Source organism: Salarias fasciatus, chromosome 2, assembly GCF_902148845.1.
Source record: "Salarias fasciatus chromosome 2, fSalaFa1.1, whole genome shotgun sequence".
In the NCBI taxonomy this organism is placed as follows: domain Eukaryota; kingdom Metazoa; phylum Chordata; class Actinopteri; order Blenniiformes; family Blenniidae; genus Salarias; species Salarias fasciatus.
This window is the reverse complement of record NC_043746.1, coordinates 17175481-17193805: the sequence shown is the minus strand read 5'-3', so window position 1 is coordinate 17193805 and position 18325 is coordinate 17175481. Positions and strand designations below refer to the sequence as shown.

General features: G+C 42.0%; 1 protein-coding gene across 1 annotated transcript in view; it reads left to right on the top strand.

Moving 5' to 3' along the window:
- The first annotated feature begins 2379 nt into the window (after positions 1–2379).
- The window catches only part of kdrl (kinase insert domain receptor like), a 40403-nt gene continuing 24457 nt past the window's right edge, over positions 2380–18325 (top strand). Inside the window, exons 1-11 of the mRNA XM_030107229.1 lie at positions 2380–2934; positions 8703–8793; positions 9527–9726; positions 11116–11243; positions 12303–12462; positions 12553–12689; positions 12785–12956; positions 13105–13231; positions 13359–13528; positions 14712–14868; positions 16435–16549. Of these exons, the coding sequence (XP_029963089.1) occupies positions 2871–2934; positions 8703–8793; positions 9527–9726; positions 11116–11243; positions 12303–12462; positions 12553–12689; positions 12785–12956; positions 13105–13231; positions 13359–13528; positions 14712–14868; positions 16435–16549 (1521 nt within the window). The 5' untranslated portion in view covers positions 2380–2870. The remainder of the gene's footprint in view (positions 2935–8702; positions 8794–9526; positions 9727–11115; positions 11244–12302; positions 12463–12552; positions 12690–12784; positions 12957–13104; positions 13232–13358; positions 13529–14711; positions 14869–16434; positions 16550–18325) is intronic.

Below are 18325 nucleotides of genomic sequence, written 5' to 3'. Positions count from 1 at the left end.
TAAGATAACAGTAAGAAAAGTCTTGGATCCAATTAAGTGTGTTTGAAGATAATATTTTTAAGTTTCATTTTCCCCTCTTCTACCTTGTCACATACAATGAAACTTTTTAAAGTTTTATTGAATCTGCATTCTGTTTAGTTTGAGTTCAACCCAAATCTTGTTAAGTGGGATGGATTCCCACGCCTGCTGCTTGATTGATTCATAAATCCTTTCCTTAAAACCGAACTTTTCTTTGCCCACCGGTCTTCACTGAAAGGCAGCGGTCTGAATGGAGGCTGGAGACTGTGACTTCATTTGAGCACCGGGGCAGATAGTCAGAGCCGCTGCACTACTCCTCTGAAGAAAGACATTTCTACTGGTTCATTTACCTAAGGAAGAGGAGAGGAAGATCACGCTGTGTGTGTGCAGAACCAGTAAGCTCCCCATAGTGTGTTTTGAACAGCAGCTTCTAAAATAAATCACCTTAAACCCAGCCCTCTCAGCAAGCAACTTCCAGCAATTGTTCATCAGGAGACTTATCTGTTGCCCTTTTACCCCAATGGGAATGTCACATTGACTGAAGACTGAAGCGTGAATGCATACTCCAACAGTTTTAGAAAAACTGAACTTTGTGGTGCAAGAATTTTTTTCATTCCAAAAAACTGAACCAATCATAGAATATTTCATATGCAGAAATGTTGTCTGGAGATTTATGTTGACAAATGTTCTTTGTTAATGTTGGTTTATTGTTGATGGTTTATTATCACTACATATTTATCCAGGAGAGTGACATTTGTAGATTAGCTGTTACTGTACCAGTAGACAGTCCACACACTGTCAAAAATAATCCAACATGTAATCCCTTGACATTTTTATCATGTGGTTAATCTCTGTTTTGCTTTACTGTTAAGACAACCATTAAAAGCAACAAAACCAAAGTAGCAGTGAGATGCTATACATTTTCTCCCACATATGTCTGCCTTACGTTTCATGTTACTGCGTTGGGATATCAGCGGTCGCTGTATTTCAGAAGTGCTGCATAGGCTTATCTCCGTACCATCACTCCAGATTTAGTCTCCCCGAATCGACAGCTGTTGATGAGGTGGGTGGAAAGGTGAGGACAGGATGTTCTTATTGACAGTACCTGCTACTATGACCTGCAGCATCAAACCAAATTGTTTGGATGGCCAAACAGTCTGCTGCACATCCACACACTGCAGGGTACTGCTGGACAAAAGAAGATTATTTACACTGATATAAAAAGAAGCGTATCCTGTTTCTGAGGTCAAAAATAGATCCAGCAAATGTTTATTCTAAACACATGGTGAGACAGATTCAAGCTGATATCACAGGCATTGTTTGCACTTTATTGTTTTGTCTTTCAAGACAAGATAACTGCTGAAACCTTTGACCTCGGTCACACAGCTGGATGACTTTATCAAAGATAGTGTCACACCCAGAGGTCAGAAAATCTTATTTGTTGATTTATTAATCAAACCTAAAATCTTTGTGTCTGAGTTAATTAAAAAGTTAAATTAACAAGTGTTCACCTTTTTACACTTTTTTTTCATAAGGATTGCTGTTGACTCCCCATTTCTTCCAATATTGTCTGTTTTTATTGTCTGAATTTCTCAAAAGATCATGAAGTTAAAACTGATATCAGGTTTATTTACATTCAATCTGAGCCATTTAGATTTATTACACCAGCTCAACCCTGAGAGTCTCATAAATAAAACTGTAAATGGCAAGAGCTTCACAGAACACGGCATGTGGACAAGGAGTGGTGGCAGGGGCTTTGAACTGCCAACCTAAAGACTGGAAGAAGACACACTCTGCCCACTAACCTACAGTCACCCTGAAAGACTGGTACTAAGTTTTGGTACTCCAGTAAAACTGCAGCATTGCATGAAGATTAAAAGGCAATCTACTCTTCAAGCCCTGAAGCAAAGTTGACTGCTTAATGTCCTTGTATGGCAATATTCAGAGTATATTTCTCAGGCAAACTCTAAAGTTTCAAAAGAGAAGTTGTCATTTTTTTCATGCATGGAAGTTCACTTTGAGGGTTAAACTTATCTCACCTGTTAAAGAGGATCAATGAATGCAAATCGTGGGGTTAAAGAATCTGTAAATTGTACTGATTCATGAATACATTACATCTTTGGGGTAAATATTCATTTCAGTACAAATACTCCCAAACACTTCTCAGTTTCGGTTGTGTGAATATATGCAATTCCAATGCAAGAAAAAAAAAATCAGGATTAAAAAATTTTCCCCTTTTCTTTCTGTCAGACGCGGACTGATGTGAAGTGTCCTCCTCGGCTCGTGACGTCGCGCTGCGTCCTTCCTCCGCGTCTCCATAAAACGTGTTTCACGCATGGAACCGCGCGAGTGTGGCTCAGAGGCGAGAGGGAGAAGTTGTCCAAGGCGCGTACGGAAGGCAGGAGCTAATTGAGCTCCCTTTTTCCCCTTATTAAACGCTAGTTCCGAACTGAAATATCTCGAGCTCAGCTTTTTGGGTATTTTTTTTCTTACCGTCCACTGAGTTGCTTTTGGGTGAATTTGTTTCGCTGCACCTGCCCCGAGGATACAGCGGTTCATCCGCGCGTCCGTGCGGGATCTGGAGTGAGACGATCCAGCTGCGCAGGAGGGCTCCCCCGCGGACCGAGTCATGAGAAACTGGAGAAATACCTCCGTTTTTTCCCTGTACACCTGAAGTCTGTGTGGATTAAGTGTCTGCGTTTTTTTTTTAAGAGACAAACAGGACTGTCAAATTTCTCTTGCCTTCACGTCAGGATTTTTTTTCGGACATTTGGAATATAAAAAAACAACAAAAACAAAAGTTATTGCTTCATTTTTTTCCTGTCGGCTTGGATTTGGAGGAAGTTGGAAAGATGTCTTCATGCGACTGTTTGAGATTGGTCGTTGTCATCTTGTGCTGTTCCTCACTCACAATTGGTAAGAAGTCATTCATGCTTGAACAGATCAGACATTTACGCGCAGATGACATTTACGCATGAGCAGGAATATAATAAGGCACAGGGTGAATGCTTGATTTTTTCCAAATGATTGACTGAATTCATATTGTCTTTAATAAGAACATTTTAATCATCTGTTCAGTATTGGAATAAGAAGCAATGAAAGAAATGATGGTCTTTTATGATTTTGACAAATCTAGTATTCTTTTGGTGTTTCCATGAGCTTGTATTTGGTGTTTTCTCAATATACGAAACATTTCTCTTTAGGTAGCTGTGCATGTTCGTGACAGTAATGTTTTCACATTTTCAGTGAAGGATGTCTTAATTCAAATCAGGCTGTTTTTCCGGTGCAGTTCTCACCGTGTCCGCTAGAGGCCGTCTTGCCCCGCTTTAACGGAGTGATTTTAAATCAGTAAAATATTTAAACTGACATACAGGTAGACCAGGTTTTAATATAGCAGTGAATTTATAAATCACATTAATATTTGTTGATTCTGATTGGTTTCCAACGTGTTTTTGACATTTTGCTAGTCTGCAGATTGTTATCTGCTGTGGGGAAAAAGTTTATTCCTGCAATTGTTAACAGTGAGAGAACAAGATAAAATATTTTGGGTGGAGGGAGTTTTTCTTGCTTTTCAGACTCCAATCAGTGAACCACGAAACATTAAACATGGATGTTCCTCGCACCTTGTGCCAGGTTGAGTGTGCCACTGAGATACACTGCAAGGCTTCCTCACTGTTCCCAAATAAACAACCTATCCAAACAAAGGAAATACTGTTCAAGTCAAACTCCCTCCCCCTACTACTACACACACACCACACACACATTCATACACACTTTCAGCATATGAAGCTTTTGTCTACAATGTTTTTGAGTAGATTTCCTTCACTGTCCACACACAAAGCGTGGGAAAGACGCACAGAGGAAGCGGATGTAGGGACAAGAGGCAGCCTGGAATTGTTCTGGCTAGTAAAGGTCACGGAAATGTGACACGCTACCTGAGCAAAGATTTCTTCCTGGAGCTCCTTGTGCTCATATTCAGCTATGTCCAGCTCTGTCCACGAGACAATGGCAAGGAAGAAAGTGGGAATTGTTATGGCGGAGGGGGCACTGCCTGCTAGAGCTATTAGTTATCATAATATGTCAGACTGTCTCTATCGATCATGCAGCCCTGTCTCCTGTTTCATGGTTAATTTTTGTATCGTGACCATTCAGCACCAGTAAAAATAAATCTTGTGCTGCCATTGTTAGGTTTTGTCTGTAGCACTGATACCCAGTTTTTTAGTTTAACCATAAAAAAACAAATGTATTATAAAATGATTATGGGAAGCTTTTTGTATCTGAATGAGTTACAGCTGCTTCTGATTTAAAAATGAGCCAAAGGTCAAGAGTGTTGTTTCATGACCTTACGACACCAATTTAGATGAAGCGTGATGGCCCAGACCGAGACTTTCTGCAGTTCTCTGTCTGATGGTTTGATGTGTAATGGTGCAACAACTCTCCAGCCTCTGCAGTTCACTTGGGATAAAACACAGGTGAATATGCTTATTTACTGAAAATCGTGCTCGCACTTCATTGGAAATGATTTGTTGTGTTGGGGAGGTTGATCTGTCTGAGAAAGGAGAACAACCCTGTGGAAAAGGGAGTTCATTTAGTTGTAGATATGTTTGTTTCGGGACACAAGCCGAATTCACATAAGTAGAGTCAAGCTAAGTTATGATTTAAACAAGCAGTGTTGGAAGGATTGACTTAAACTGAATCTCCCTTCTTGTTGCACGTCATTGTTGAATTTCTTCTTTTAGCCCGTGCTGCATATCGGAGGGGGTTGATGTTCTGTCTAATTTCCTTTGGAGTCATTTCTTCTTTCCTGCTTGGACGCTTGGGAAGAACTGTAAAATGGGAGTGATGAGAGGTCAGGCAAGTGCAGTGGGGGGTTCAACGTTCACTGTTGGTATGTCTGATTCCACGCTGGCAGCCCAAGAAAAACACATTCACACACACACATGCACACACTCACTCACCTGGATAGAACGGCTTACCAGGGAAGTAGAACGATTATTCCTCTACAAAGAGATATTGAGCTTTACAAATTGCAATATGCCGCTCTTCTTATAGGATTTTTTTTTTTTACAGCATCTGCTCCATACTAGGGATATCCACCCTGAGCCAGCAATATGTATTCTTTGAATCCTGCATAAGATTTCAATTTCAAGGAGCTTCTGTCTGTGTACGAGTCTTAATCATACATTATGGAACAGGAATCCTCGGGGTTTTACTATTTAGCAGCCTCATGTAGGAGACTCCTGTTTGTTGGCTCTACTCAGCTTTATATAACCACCAGTGACCACCCATCACGGCCAGATGTTCCTTTATTTTGCTTTTTTAAAAGGAGTCTGGGGCACTTTGCCTCCAAATCTCCAAAGGCTAATATATGGCTAATAAAAAAAAGGCACTCTCCATCACTGTTGTCTTAACCTTGGAGTTGGCGCACTGACGAATTTTCATAAGGGCCCCGTGTGAAGAATTACTTCACATGTACAGATGTAGCACAGCCAGAACTGTGGTAGCAACTTCTTATTATGGCAGGTGGTCCGAAGTCTCCTCAAAGACTTGATGTTATGTCAGTGTTGAGCCTTCAAGTATTTATCTGGAAAATATCCACCTGTAATTAACTAACCGTATAAGGTAATTTGCACAAAACTCTTGCAGCGCCAGTTAGCATCCAGATGTTATTCAGCTCTTTGAGAAGAAATAAATGTTAATTAGATGCAAAACTTTAAAATTTTGGGAACGAAATAAGCTTCTAAGGTCAATAAAATTTGAGAATAACCTTATATATTTATTTAAACTACTGGGAGCCAATTTAATTATTTGGATCAGGCAACAATCATTGAACTCAGAACAGGTAGTACACACGTCTGCGACACTCTGCTCATCTCAGATCCCCTTTTGTGTCGCTGTTGTTGCCGTGGTTACGATCCTGAAGCTGACTCACAGAATCACTTCAAACTCTTTTGTTTCACAACGATTCCCTCTCCGCCCTCTTCGGGGCTTTTGTCGCCACATCACTGCGTGGAATAAAACCAGAAGGTTGAACAAGAGAATTTCAAACTGTGTTATTGTTTCTTTTGCGTTTGCATTTCCAAAGAAAAGATCTTTGACCTTGGACTCTCCAGATAGTGGTGTCGAGACGGGAGCCGCAGGGAGGTGAAACGTATCCTCTGGAAAAGCGAAGGGAATTCCGCACATTATTCATTGCACTTGAGGGGCTGTGACCAAAAGTTTCCTTTAAATTCAAGGGCAGTACAGTCATGCTACAGTAACTATGTTTTTCATTATGTAACATCAAACATCAACTGTGAGCAATGTGCGGGAACTATATGGTGGTCCATAACAACAACAACTTGATTTTACTCATTCCTATTTCAATTTTTATCATATTAGTTATTTTTTGAACCTTTTGTTATGATCTTTTACTTTTATGAAATTATTATCAGACAGCTTGTCACAACATCCCAGTTATAAACTACTCTTTTATTGTGTTTCTGTGAATAAGTCATCTTTATGAATAGTGTAGATTTTATCACTCATTTAATAACAGAAAGGCTGAGAGTTGGCTTGAGGGTCCTTCTGTGTGGAGTTTGAATGTTCTTCCTGTGCATCCATGGGTTTAAGCATTTTCTCCGCCACAAACACTTTTTGATACAAAGACGAGTCGATCCTGGAGTCCAACAATGTTTATCTTGCTTTTGTTCTTTTTCCTGACTGGTTGTGAAGTGATCACAAAGTTTTTTCCAAACTCTGTGTCCTGTACCGCTTCCCTCGATCAATGCCAAGCGAGGACAAGGACAGACAAATCCGGGTCTAAACTTAGCCGGCTTGGCACCGTGTCAGTGGCGTGTCCGACGGTGTGTGAGAGGCTCGGGAACTCATCACGAGCTAACTAAAAGAAACCGAAGCAGGAGTCGGCCTCTCTTGCGGCTCTCCCGCCATCCCTCACTGCCTTGCTCTGTTTGTTCCATGCCTGTCCTCTTTTTAATGGCTCCTAATGAGAACCAGCTTCGGGACTCTTTGAACCAACACAATAAGAACACTTTCAGGCATTTTTCAGCCGATATCCTGGAGGAATGCGGCACACAGCTGTTGCGGGGGGTTAGGGCCGTCGGGATGCTTGTGGAGGTCAGTGCTGGGCAGGCGCCGGGGCAGGTGGGAGCTTTGAGGTGATGGCTGTAGAGAGACAACCATGAGATGTTTTTTTTTTTCTCCTGGGCTGCTGGGGGCCCCTGTTGATTCATCCATCTGTGGTGCATTACTGAGAAGAATAGGGTAAAAATTGTGTCATTATGAGAGACGAGCAGCTCACCTGTTTAATACAAGGTCATCTGATGCTTTGTTGGTTGCTGGAGATGCCTCCATTCATATGTGTCGCTCTTGCATCACAGAAGCAGCACGTTGACCAAATTAACTATGAATTTATGTGGTGTCGCATACTCTATCTGTCAAACGTTGCAAATTTTCAGATGTCGGCTAAGGAAAAAAAAGAAAATTTGAAGGTTCTGAAATGGCTTTAATAAAAAACTTCAAGGAATCCAAAAACGGAAATGAACTTGAGAACTGTGCATGTGCAAGCGTTTTTCAGTCAGGACAGAAAACATGGATTTGTATTCATCTAATGCTTAACCAAAAGCGTGCGCCGTCACAGCATGAAAGCGCCACAACCCTTCCCCCCTATTTAACCTTGGACAATAAAACAATGATGTTATAATATTTTGAAAGGAAGTGGATATTGAGTGCCACTGCCAGCCTTGGCAGTGTCAGCTCATTCTTAGCACAACAGCTGTTCCAAATAATAGATGAAAAACTTGGTGAATGTGTGTGAGTGAGTGTTTTTCTCTCTGTGCATGCACCCATGTGTGCTTGCAATTGTCCATGCAGGTGTGCTTGTGTGGTTTCCATATGTGCAAATACAAGTATATCCATCAGCAAGTCCATACATATCTCCACACCACATGGATCACAGTTGTTGTTCATGAATATGTGCTTCAAATAAAGGTTTTCCGTCTTTTTTAGAGTGTAGATTTAATAAACTTGTTTGCTAAGCACAAATGCAAACTGCTCAGGGAGTTCAATGGAAATCAGGAAATCGCATATATGACTGGACAGCGGGGAGAAGCAGTTTCCTTTGTTGATAGCTGGTGGACAGACCTCTCAACAAATGGAGGCCGCATCTCCATTTCATCTGGTCCCTTTATAACTGCACACACAGTCCGTGGTTACTGATGGTAGAATTGGTTTTTCCAGAAAAGAGAAACCCTCAATAAAGCAGATTGAATGAGAAGAAGAAACAAGTGCAACATCTCTCATCTCTCATCAGGGGTTTGTGCACCCAGTCTGACTGCTTTGACCTCTCTGGTAAAGTAACACAGCTGCTCGTCGGATCATCTGCTTCCTCTGCCTCTTGTCCACCTTCTTCCCCGTCTCGGCCAGTGGCAAGTGTTATATAAGTAACGTTCATTTAGCATTTAACACTCACACAGCAGACAGTCATTTGCATACGAGGCAGTGTTGCAGAATTGCACAAAGTAAACCCACATGCGTACTGCTCAAGTGATTCATGGGAATTTCCAGTGGTGTTTTCCATCCTGTTTAGTGTGATAGTAACTGGCACGCAGCATCAAAGCGATGCTGTAAATGTGCAATTTTGTTGAACTTTCTGCCTAAATGCCTTTCGTGTTCGTGCTCAACAGGACACCCGGAGAGAGAGCAACCGCCCAAGATTGTGCCCTCTGACAATCCAGTCATTCTTCACAAGGGTGGTTCGTTAGGCCTCGTTTGCAGGTACGTACCCGATAAGGCTTGTCTCAGTGCCAGTTGGTCAGAAAGTCCAAAGGGAAAATAAAAATCGAATGACTTTCAGCCTAAAGACACTTTCCCGGTGTAAAGAAGCCATGGAAACCATGTGGACTACATTCACATTTGTGAAGAATTTAGATGATTGCATCATTTTGTAGGCTTTTGAGGAATGATCATGTCCATTTGATGCAATGCTTCCCTACAAGGCCACATGGTCAGAAGCCTGAACCATACTGTCCTTGCTCTCTATTGCTGGATGAGAACTGAAGATTGCTTGACCCCAAATTCTGCAGGCGCAGGCAGTGGTATGTGGGACATGTTTGATGATCCTCTGGGATCTCCTTAATGAGGGTTTTTTTTTTAATGGATTCTGTGTGGAAAGAATGTGTTAGCCGAGCACATCATTCAAGAGAAACATGTTCCCATGTGAAAGTTCAAGTTATCGGATGACTCACGATTAACTCAAAATAAACCGAAAACGAACACCACGTCAAAACATCCCCAGGGTAGAAGCAGCCGCTGCCATCCTGAACTAATAAGCCCATGACGTCCTCACTTGTGGTGAGACTTCCTAAAAATAGACGTAAATTAAGCAGCGTTTTATTCGCTGTTGCTTGCTACGGTTATTTTCACCTCAGGAAATCCAACTTGAAGCCAGCAGGACTGATTCATCAAATGTCATCTTCAGCTCTGTTGAACCCTTGTTGTCTCCTGTCAGAGGTCATGCCCCCCTGTACTGGAAGATCAGCGAAGCCCTGCGGCCGGACGCCAGGGAGGAACGATGTAAAGCCAGACGTCACTCGCACTGCAGCAGACTGATCGTCCCAAACGCGATTGCCAATCACACCGGAAGATACGAATGTGCGTACAACAAATCCCGTTCGGACCAAGTTGCCTCGACCTACGTCTTTGTCAAAGGTGAGTCACTGAAAACGCTCGTCAAATGAGAAGCTGATCGTGACTTGTACCAGTCAGAGAGGGCAGAGAACCTCACACCATTTCCCACAGTCCTGATTTACTAAATCCTGATTTATCATGATGAGAAAAACTGAGTTTGATGTTTAAACATGCAGTGAACCAGTCTAACACTGATAAGAGAGCTTTCTTTTTCGAGTTGAATGTTGATTTTTCTTCAATCCACAATGTCGCTGTTTGTTTTCACGAAAGCCATGATACGTTTGTGACTCTTTTGAAAAAGGCTTTCACAGGGTGATTGTCATCTGCTGACGCCCGTTAAGAGGTTTTCTCATTGGACCAGAATGAAATGGACAATGAGCAGTCCAGTGTTTCCTGCAGGACACAAGTACTAGAAAATATTCTTTATTTTAGCTAGAAAAAAAAAAGATGGAATGGATCAGTCATTTTTGATAACAAATTGAAGAAAAGTTCATGACAGAAAGAAACTTCTAATATAATTTTAAGAATATCTTCACAGGCCTTCACAACACGAGACAGAGATAAAATGTTTTTTTTTAGTTTCTTTTGGAGTAGAAAGGGTGAGTCTGATTAGACAGGAAGCCGTAGTCATTGGCTGTGACTTCCTGCGACAGCTACCGTGGCACTAAGTCGTCCCCTGTGCTTTACATGGAACCAGATGCAGCTTCAGCGGCACTGAAATGGAGAACGAGTGGAGAAAAGGGGGACCGCAGATTTGAAAGCCAGACTCTTCCCATTTGACAGAGCTGTTTTTAGAATTTAAAACAGTTGACTATTTGTCTCTTCAACTACACCCGGCCATTGTTGTAGTGCTGGGGGGGAGTTCGGCTCATACCACATTTTGGTTATGGCTTTCAGTCCAGGTTGGCTGACTATGATACTTTTGTGTTTAGTCTACCAGTTGCAAATTTAGGGAAACCCTCTTTTCAGTGCTGTTCACTTTATTTTTCCATCCTCATTTTTTCAACAACAGTTTCTTCATCACCCCCATCACAAACTCTTTCTTGTGAAATGCCCACTTTGTAGTTTGTTAGTTTGTTATCCTGTAACCTTAAGAACAATGAATGTCTAATGTTAGGTTTCTGATATGTTTTTATGTTCTCTTCCTTAAATGCATTAACATTTCCACATCCATGCCAAAATCTGAGCTTGTGCAGCGTCCACCCTAAAAAGATACATTTGTATAGTTCAGCCTCACCGGTAATAAACCTAACAAATGTTTAACTCAATACTTTATGCTGTATTGTATGTATGTATTTTATTTTTGCATGTGTTTGTGTGTGCGTGCGTTTTTTCAAAAAAAGGAAATGAATACTACTTGTGTCGACTTATGTTTTGTCACTTAACGTGTGAACGGTTGTCATTCTCCAGATCCGGAGCAGCCATTTGTGGAGTATCAGGATTCAGTCCCACACTTTGTGGGCATCTACAGGCATGAGACCAGCCTTTTGATCCCCTGCCGAACAACCTCCCCTGACATTGCTGTTACCCTGACATCGGTGAGGACTCACAAGGACAGCCGTCTGCCTCTCGTTTAAATGCTTTTAACTTCTGGGATGAGTTAATTGATTTTACAATATCTTGAAGACAGTAAGAAACACTCCCCCATAGGTTCCATTGGGCTTGGAATGTTTGGAAAATCAAGTAATACGTCATTCAAGAAGTGAAGATTGCTATTTATACCGTATCTGGAAGGAGTGTTTCCACTGTGAGGTTCCCTCGACCCACCGGTTCTCACACCCCTTGTGTGTTGAATCGCTGCAGCACATTGAGAGCGAGCGGGGACAGTGGCGCATCTGAGGGAAGCTCGGGGCGGCAGAGGGAGTCATCCTGTCTGCTTCCTGTAAGAGCAGGAAGGTGTTCCAAGAGTGCTTTACTCAGAATAGACTCTGCCACTAAATTTAGTCTTCGTCTCTCACAAACATCAGGAAATGCAGTGAGAACAAAAACAGCACAGAGTGTGTCCATTCACAAGAAAACACAGGGAACATATTGTGTGTTTTTGGACCGAAGTGTGACATGTGAATGGATAAATACTCCTCCAAATGCTGCAAAATACATTTCATGTTTATTAACCACATAATGGACAGACTGCAGTCAACAGAGTCTGTTTGTAAGAAGAATGAAAGTTGTCTGAAAGTCGTAATGTCGGCTGGAAACATTCAACATTCTCTTTCCATTGTGATACAACACCATGTGTCATCGTGCTCACTGTGGATAACACAACTTAGACAGGGGCTTTATGACCTCCCCGCTCTTAGTTAATCTATTTTGCTCCTCCTTCCTGCTTCTCTTCCTTCCCTTTCTTCCTTTGCCTTCTTCCCGATCCAACTTCTGAAATGAGAACAAACAGCGGCCACGTACATCCTTTTCCGAGTACACACTGTTAAATTTGTCAGTGAATAAATGACTGCGGAGATGAAGCTTCAGAAAACAATAAAACCCACTAATCAAACCTTCATCCCAGCTGATGCCTGACGTGCCACTTGAAATCAAGCGACTGAATTTTTGGAACAGCATGAGATGTGGCAGCTTTCCTTTTTTTTTTTTAATCACAGGAACCCGCTTTAACAGACGACATCATAAGGCAAATGGTGTGGGATCCAAAGGAGGGATTCAGGATTCCCTATGGTGAATATACGTGGCACGGAATGCTGGAATGCAACACCGTGGTCAACGGCCGCTCATTCAAGTCCATCTACATCCCCTTTAGGCTGAGTAAGTCTGTTGTCATGCTACTTTCTTGAGTTATTCAACCTTTGCCATTCTTCCGATATTATATAATATGAGTCCTAATATACTTTTCAGCTAATGTTCTGAATAAAGTGGAGATTAAGCCTGAATTTTCTAGAGTGGCAGTTGGACACACCCTTGTCCTCAAATGCATTGGCGAGACCACCTACAATGGGAGACTGAGTTTCAGCTGGGATTTTCCTGGGAAGAACGTGAGTGCAGAGTCCCTTGTTCATACAATCCTTTGGTGATGAATAGTTATCACATGTTGTGTGAGTGGTGTTCATGGGATTTGTCTTGTCTTTAGGAATATAGATATGGCGCACTGGATTTGAAACGCAATATCGCTAAAGATCTTGTCATGGGTAATACTTTAACTGTACAAAACATCACTATGGAGCATAGTGGAGAGTACCGCTGCAAAGCTCAGCTTGAAGACACAATTTACAAGATTGCTTCAGCAAAAGTCCTTGTCTTTGGTAAGTGTAGCAATGTCAATGACGGGTTCAATAAGAATAACAAAACTAACATTGAGAAATGCAGTGTTTTTGAGTGTATAGTCATGTTATGATGACTTTACAGTTACCTTATATTTCTTACACTGACTTGTCTGTCTGCCTGTTGCAGAGCATCCATTCCTGCACATTAACTACAGGTATAGGTGGCAGTATTTAATAACTGTCAGCGAAGGCACCAAGAAAGTTGTGCTTGAGCCCAAAGTGGATGCTGTGCCTAAACCAACCAGCATAAAATGGTAGGTACTGCTCCAAGGTCACAATGCGCAAATGTTACGTGGTGGTCATGGGATTATCTGTTTATAAAATCTGTGTATAAACTATTGATGCATCATGTGCAAACTTTTCTCCGTTTTCATTTCTCAGGCTCAAAGATGGAGTCCCTCTCAGTGAGAATTCCTCTTGTTACAAGACGCACGGCTATGACTTGGACATCATGGATGTACAGTTGAAGCACGCTGGTGTCTACACCGTACTCATGCGCAACGAACCGACTGGTCCGTACAAGAATCTGAGCTACACTCTGGTAGTCCATGGTAAGATATCACCAAAAAAAAACCTGGTAGATTTTGCTGATCCTGAGGAAAAGAAGCAATGAGCTGAGGCTGCCTCTGCGCTGCTGTTGCTCTCAGTTCAGTTCGCTGGACGGCAGGTAGCAGCTCTAGTATGAGAGGAATTTGGGGGCTTGTTGATTCCAGGGCTGGATTGACGTAGCTGGGGCAGCTGTTGTTGATTATTGGGGCTCTTTTGAAGGGGCTTGGCGCAGTGTGTAAATGGCCCGAGCTCTATTCTGCACGCAGACTCCAACTGATCCCCCCCCCCCTCCAGTCCGTAGCATTTATTTGCATCCTCACCATGTGTATATACAGTGGAGCTCATATAAACAACTTGTTTCACACAATATGTATACAGCTTGAGGACAAAACAAGGAGTAAGTAATTAGTTGTTTTGATTACTCTGCAGAGAATAGCGATAACTGTTAACACTAGGGGCTATAAATGTTGAAGCATGTTAAGTGGAAACTTGAATGGAGTCTGTTTGCTATCGAGAGCAGAGAAGTGTATATCCGTTACTTTCAGCTTTCAGCTGAGGGAGTCGGGCTTTTTTCACTGCATTCTTTTAAACATTTTCAAGGAATCCCGATGGCGTGCCAAAAAGTGGAATAATCAGACCCCTACTGGCCTGTATAAACTTTTATTTATGATCCATGACGAGTCGGCTTTACAAACCTCCTCTTTATTGGAATGACAAAAAAGTAAAGCACAGTGATGCAAATAAACAGTGAAAAGAGATGCCTGGTATCAATTACAGAACTAGTTTAAACATTGTTCATCACTTGCTTCGATTTGCCACAACACTCAGGATTATGAATGTGCTGTATGTGATGGGTGTGTGTGTGTGGGTGTGTGTGTGTGTGTGTGTGTGTGTGTGTGTGTGTCTGTGTGTGTGTGTGTGTCTGTGTGTGTGTGTGTGGTGTTATGCAGGTTTTTGAGGTTTACCATGCCATGAAACCTCACTGTTATAGCAGTTTGAAAGGCAGAAAATGGTGTCAATGCAGTTATCCATCATGACTGTTGAGTCTCATTATAAAAACAATATGGCGCTCTGTGGCGGGCTGGATTGGGATATTCGGTTGTTGGCGTCGCCTCTTATCTTGCTCTCTCTGCTTGGCGTCTGATTATTTTCCTATGTGTATCATGATGGATTTCTCTTTTGCAGTGAGGCCAACTATATCCGAGGCAGAGATTGCTAATGTGGATGTTGAACCTTACGTGTTGGGCAAACAGCACCAGCTGACCTGCACTGCGTACGGGAAGCCCTTGCCAATAATCACTTGGTACTGGCAGCCGTGCCACTCCGACCACACCATTAATACGTGAGTCTTTGCAATTTTGTGTTGTAACTAGATGTTCGCTGTTCATGTTTTTTGCATCTTAAGAAAAAGTAATTGTGAAGGTATTTTTTATTGACTTAAAACCTCCTAATTTGATGTTGTCTGTTCGGTAATAGCTGTCAGTTTACAGGGCGTGTTCCTCTGTCCAAAAAACCTTTCCCATGTTTATCTGTGTGACTGCCAACAGCAGAGAATTATTCAGATGCCTCCGAATATGAAATTACTTGAAAAAAAAAATATGAAAGAATCCTGGATACGGCTTCAATATCTGTTCAGAATCACAAACAGACCGAGAAACAGCATCACGCACTAAATGTATGTTGTAAAAGACAGAACCATCAGTACAGCCTGGGGATTCTACCATAAAACTGACTGAACGTGACACATTAATCACAGCAACACGGCGCTCCAAGAGCCATACTCTCATCTGAGTCCTATAGGCTGAGAGAAAAACATGGGGGGGGGGGGGGGGGGGTAAATGAATCTCAGATTACTGTAGCTGAACAGGACTGAATGAATGTGGGCCTGGTTGTGAACTCATAAATCTAGTGAACATTTGAGGTCTAATGAAAGGGTCTTGTTATTGACAGCAGGACATCTGTGAGCTATTGTATCAAAAAAAAAAAAAAAAAAAGAAAGAAAAACGAACCCGGCTATTACCCTGAGGTTATCAGACCTGTTAAAAGATTCTTATTTGTACATGTTAATGATAATATTCCAGTATCGTCTCCGTTAAAAAGTACAACATGATTTGTACTTGTCAGATTTATGATAAACAATATCAAAAAGGTCAAAGCCCCTCAAAGATAATCAGAGCTGGCAACAGGAACAGTGGTTCGGCTGCAGCAGGCAGCTAATGAGACGGAGGAACAGCTCCAGCCTGGTGGGAGGCCAATTGTGCAAAATGTTTGTTTTATACAGCGCTGACCCTGCAAAGTACCTGTCACTGTAAATCCAATATGCAGCCCTTCAAGATCATATCTCATCTTAATCTTTGGAGTTTGGAGAGGAGGGGAAGCACAGGGTCTGGGGACAGCTCAGTGAAGAGGGGGGGGCTTGCTTTGTTAGGGGTGGTATAAGGCCGATAATGTAGGGGGCAGAAATACGGGGATGTCTTTATCGCTGGGTTGAGGAGTTATCAGCTGTCCCTTGCTGACCACCAAGGTCTCAGGATCAACCTTATCTCCTCTGGCCAGAAGGTGTGGGGGGGTTCCTGTACGAGGTGACGCACAGCACAGCCCTTCCTGTCGCTGCTGCCGTTTCCTCCCCTGCCTCTCCACTCATCATGCTGATTGTTCACCGCCACGGGCGGTGTAGGGTTTGGGAGCGGGGGTTGGATCAAGTGTTTCTCTCGCACTTCACAACTCAGCTAGCTTAGTATGGACCTGAGTTCTATCCAGATTTTAATTCGAGGGAGGGCTCTTGCATTTTGGTTGAATTACATTGCAGTGCTTCACTAACATTACCAGTAAAAACAATGTAAAAGGATGTTGTATATTATTCAAGGTCTTGAATTGAATTGTTTCTTACCTTTTCGATTTTCTGCAGTTGCTTTGCTTCTACTAAACGATTCCTGGTTACCCCTAATGGTGGAGGAAATAACACCCATAACTGGATTAGAAGCATAAATAGAAAGCCCGAACTGGTTCAAGGAAAAAACAAGGTATGTGGTTTCACTTCGCATGTAGTCTTACCTTTACTTTTATGCATTGAATGCATTTGTTGCACACTTGATTCACCGTGACATGAAAGTGACAGATATCAATGATTAACCCAATAGGAGGGTTTACATAAGGACTGGATCTGGAAAAGGTCTGGAAATGCACAAAGTAGCCAATAGCTAAGTCCAGTGGTTGAGGCTTGAAACTCTAATTCAACATCTTAAACCCACAAATCCTCAAAATTTTCCTCCTGTTGGCAACAGTGCAACATTTCTTCTCACTGAAAGTGATTAAATTTGTCTGCCTTCGTTTTGACTTATGTAACTGTGACCAAAGCCCATGAAAAGGCCCTCAGCAGTCCTCTCTGAAAAAAGTGGTTTTGTTATTCATTGGTCCACATGAAAGGACATGATTTATTCTTGGAATAACCGTGCAAGAAAATATGTCAAAATCACTGTGTTTCATGCTTATAATGATGGAAGGGAAGGGTAAAGAAGGGGTAGGGAGGATCCCATATTGATAAATGCTGGGCATGCACAGCATAAATTAAACTGCTGCCAGCTTAAATCCTTAAATTTCTTTGCTATAAACCTTTCGGCAAGGCTTTCCCAAATGAAGCACAGTTTCTACCCGAGAATTTCTGCCCTTTGAGGCCTCCGCTCCAGAAATGGAGCATATATAACTGACTGACATAGTTCATTTTCCATCAGTGGAGTGATATACACCCTTCATTTTAGTATTTTCATCTGGGGAAGTGCAGTAAATGAAACAGCTGCACCTTCATCCTGGGCCTTGCCAAAAACACATCTTTTGTTCAGACATCAGTTCACCTTTTTATCTGTGAAGATTCCTCTAAACATCACGAAGGCTGTGTGGCTGTGCATGTCCTGCGTGCTAAGAACATGCTGTACTACACAAATTCTACTTTTTTTTAATTATTCAGTTGTATTTTATATTCTTTTACAAAATTGTCTTTTGAAGAGTGTTTAACCACAGCCACGATCTTAGGTTCAGTTAATTTTTCAAGATATTAAATTCTTGTTTTCTGCAAAATCAGCCCTCAAGCAATATTTCCGACCAGACCATTTTGTCTTTTTTATTTGAAAAGGAAAGCCCATCAAAAACATTTAACCAGACAAACTGAAAACATACCACACGCCGGCGAAACTTTAGACATCAACGCGAATGTCCTGAGAAAGCCTCTGACTCAAACTGTTCACCCCAAACATAATTAATAGCAGGCCTTCGTCTCCCTATAGGATCAGGTCAAGGAATCCCATTACTGCTGACTGGGTCAAATTAGGGCACAAATTAATCTGCAAAACAATGACGATTCGCAGTGCAAATGTTTTCGTTTCACTGTTTTCATTTCTTGTCCATATGTCGGTGATTTAGTAACTTTTGCTCGACGAGTGATGATATAAAATTCTGAATTGTATGAAGATTTGTCACTCAATGAAGACTTGAACAGTTTTTCAGCGCTAATGCTTTCTTGTCATAAATAAGGAGGCACTACTCATTTATAAGTACTTGTGGCCAGTCGCTGGTGCTTTATGAGGGTGAGGAGTAAGGGTCAATGATAACAAGCAGCAGTTTAAAAGATGAGGGATTTGTTGGAAGCAAATTCCTCTCTGTCACCTCACATAAATTGTGCTGGCCCGTGAATGAGAACATAGTCAGGGCTGGGCCTCTGAGCAGCTTCCCTGAAAACCCAGTAGAGAGAGCTGGAGCGGCCCAGGTCATGCGATCAGGAAAACATGGAGGTACGACATGGGCGC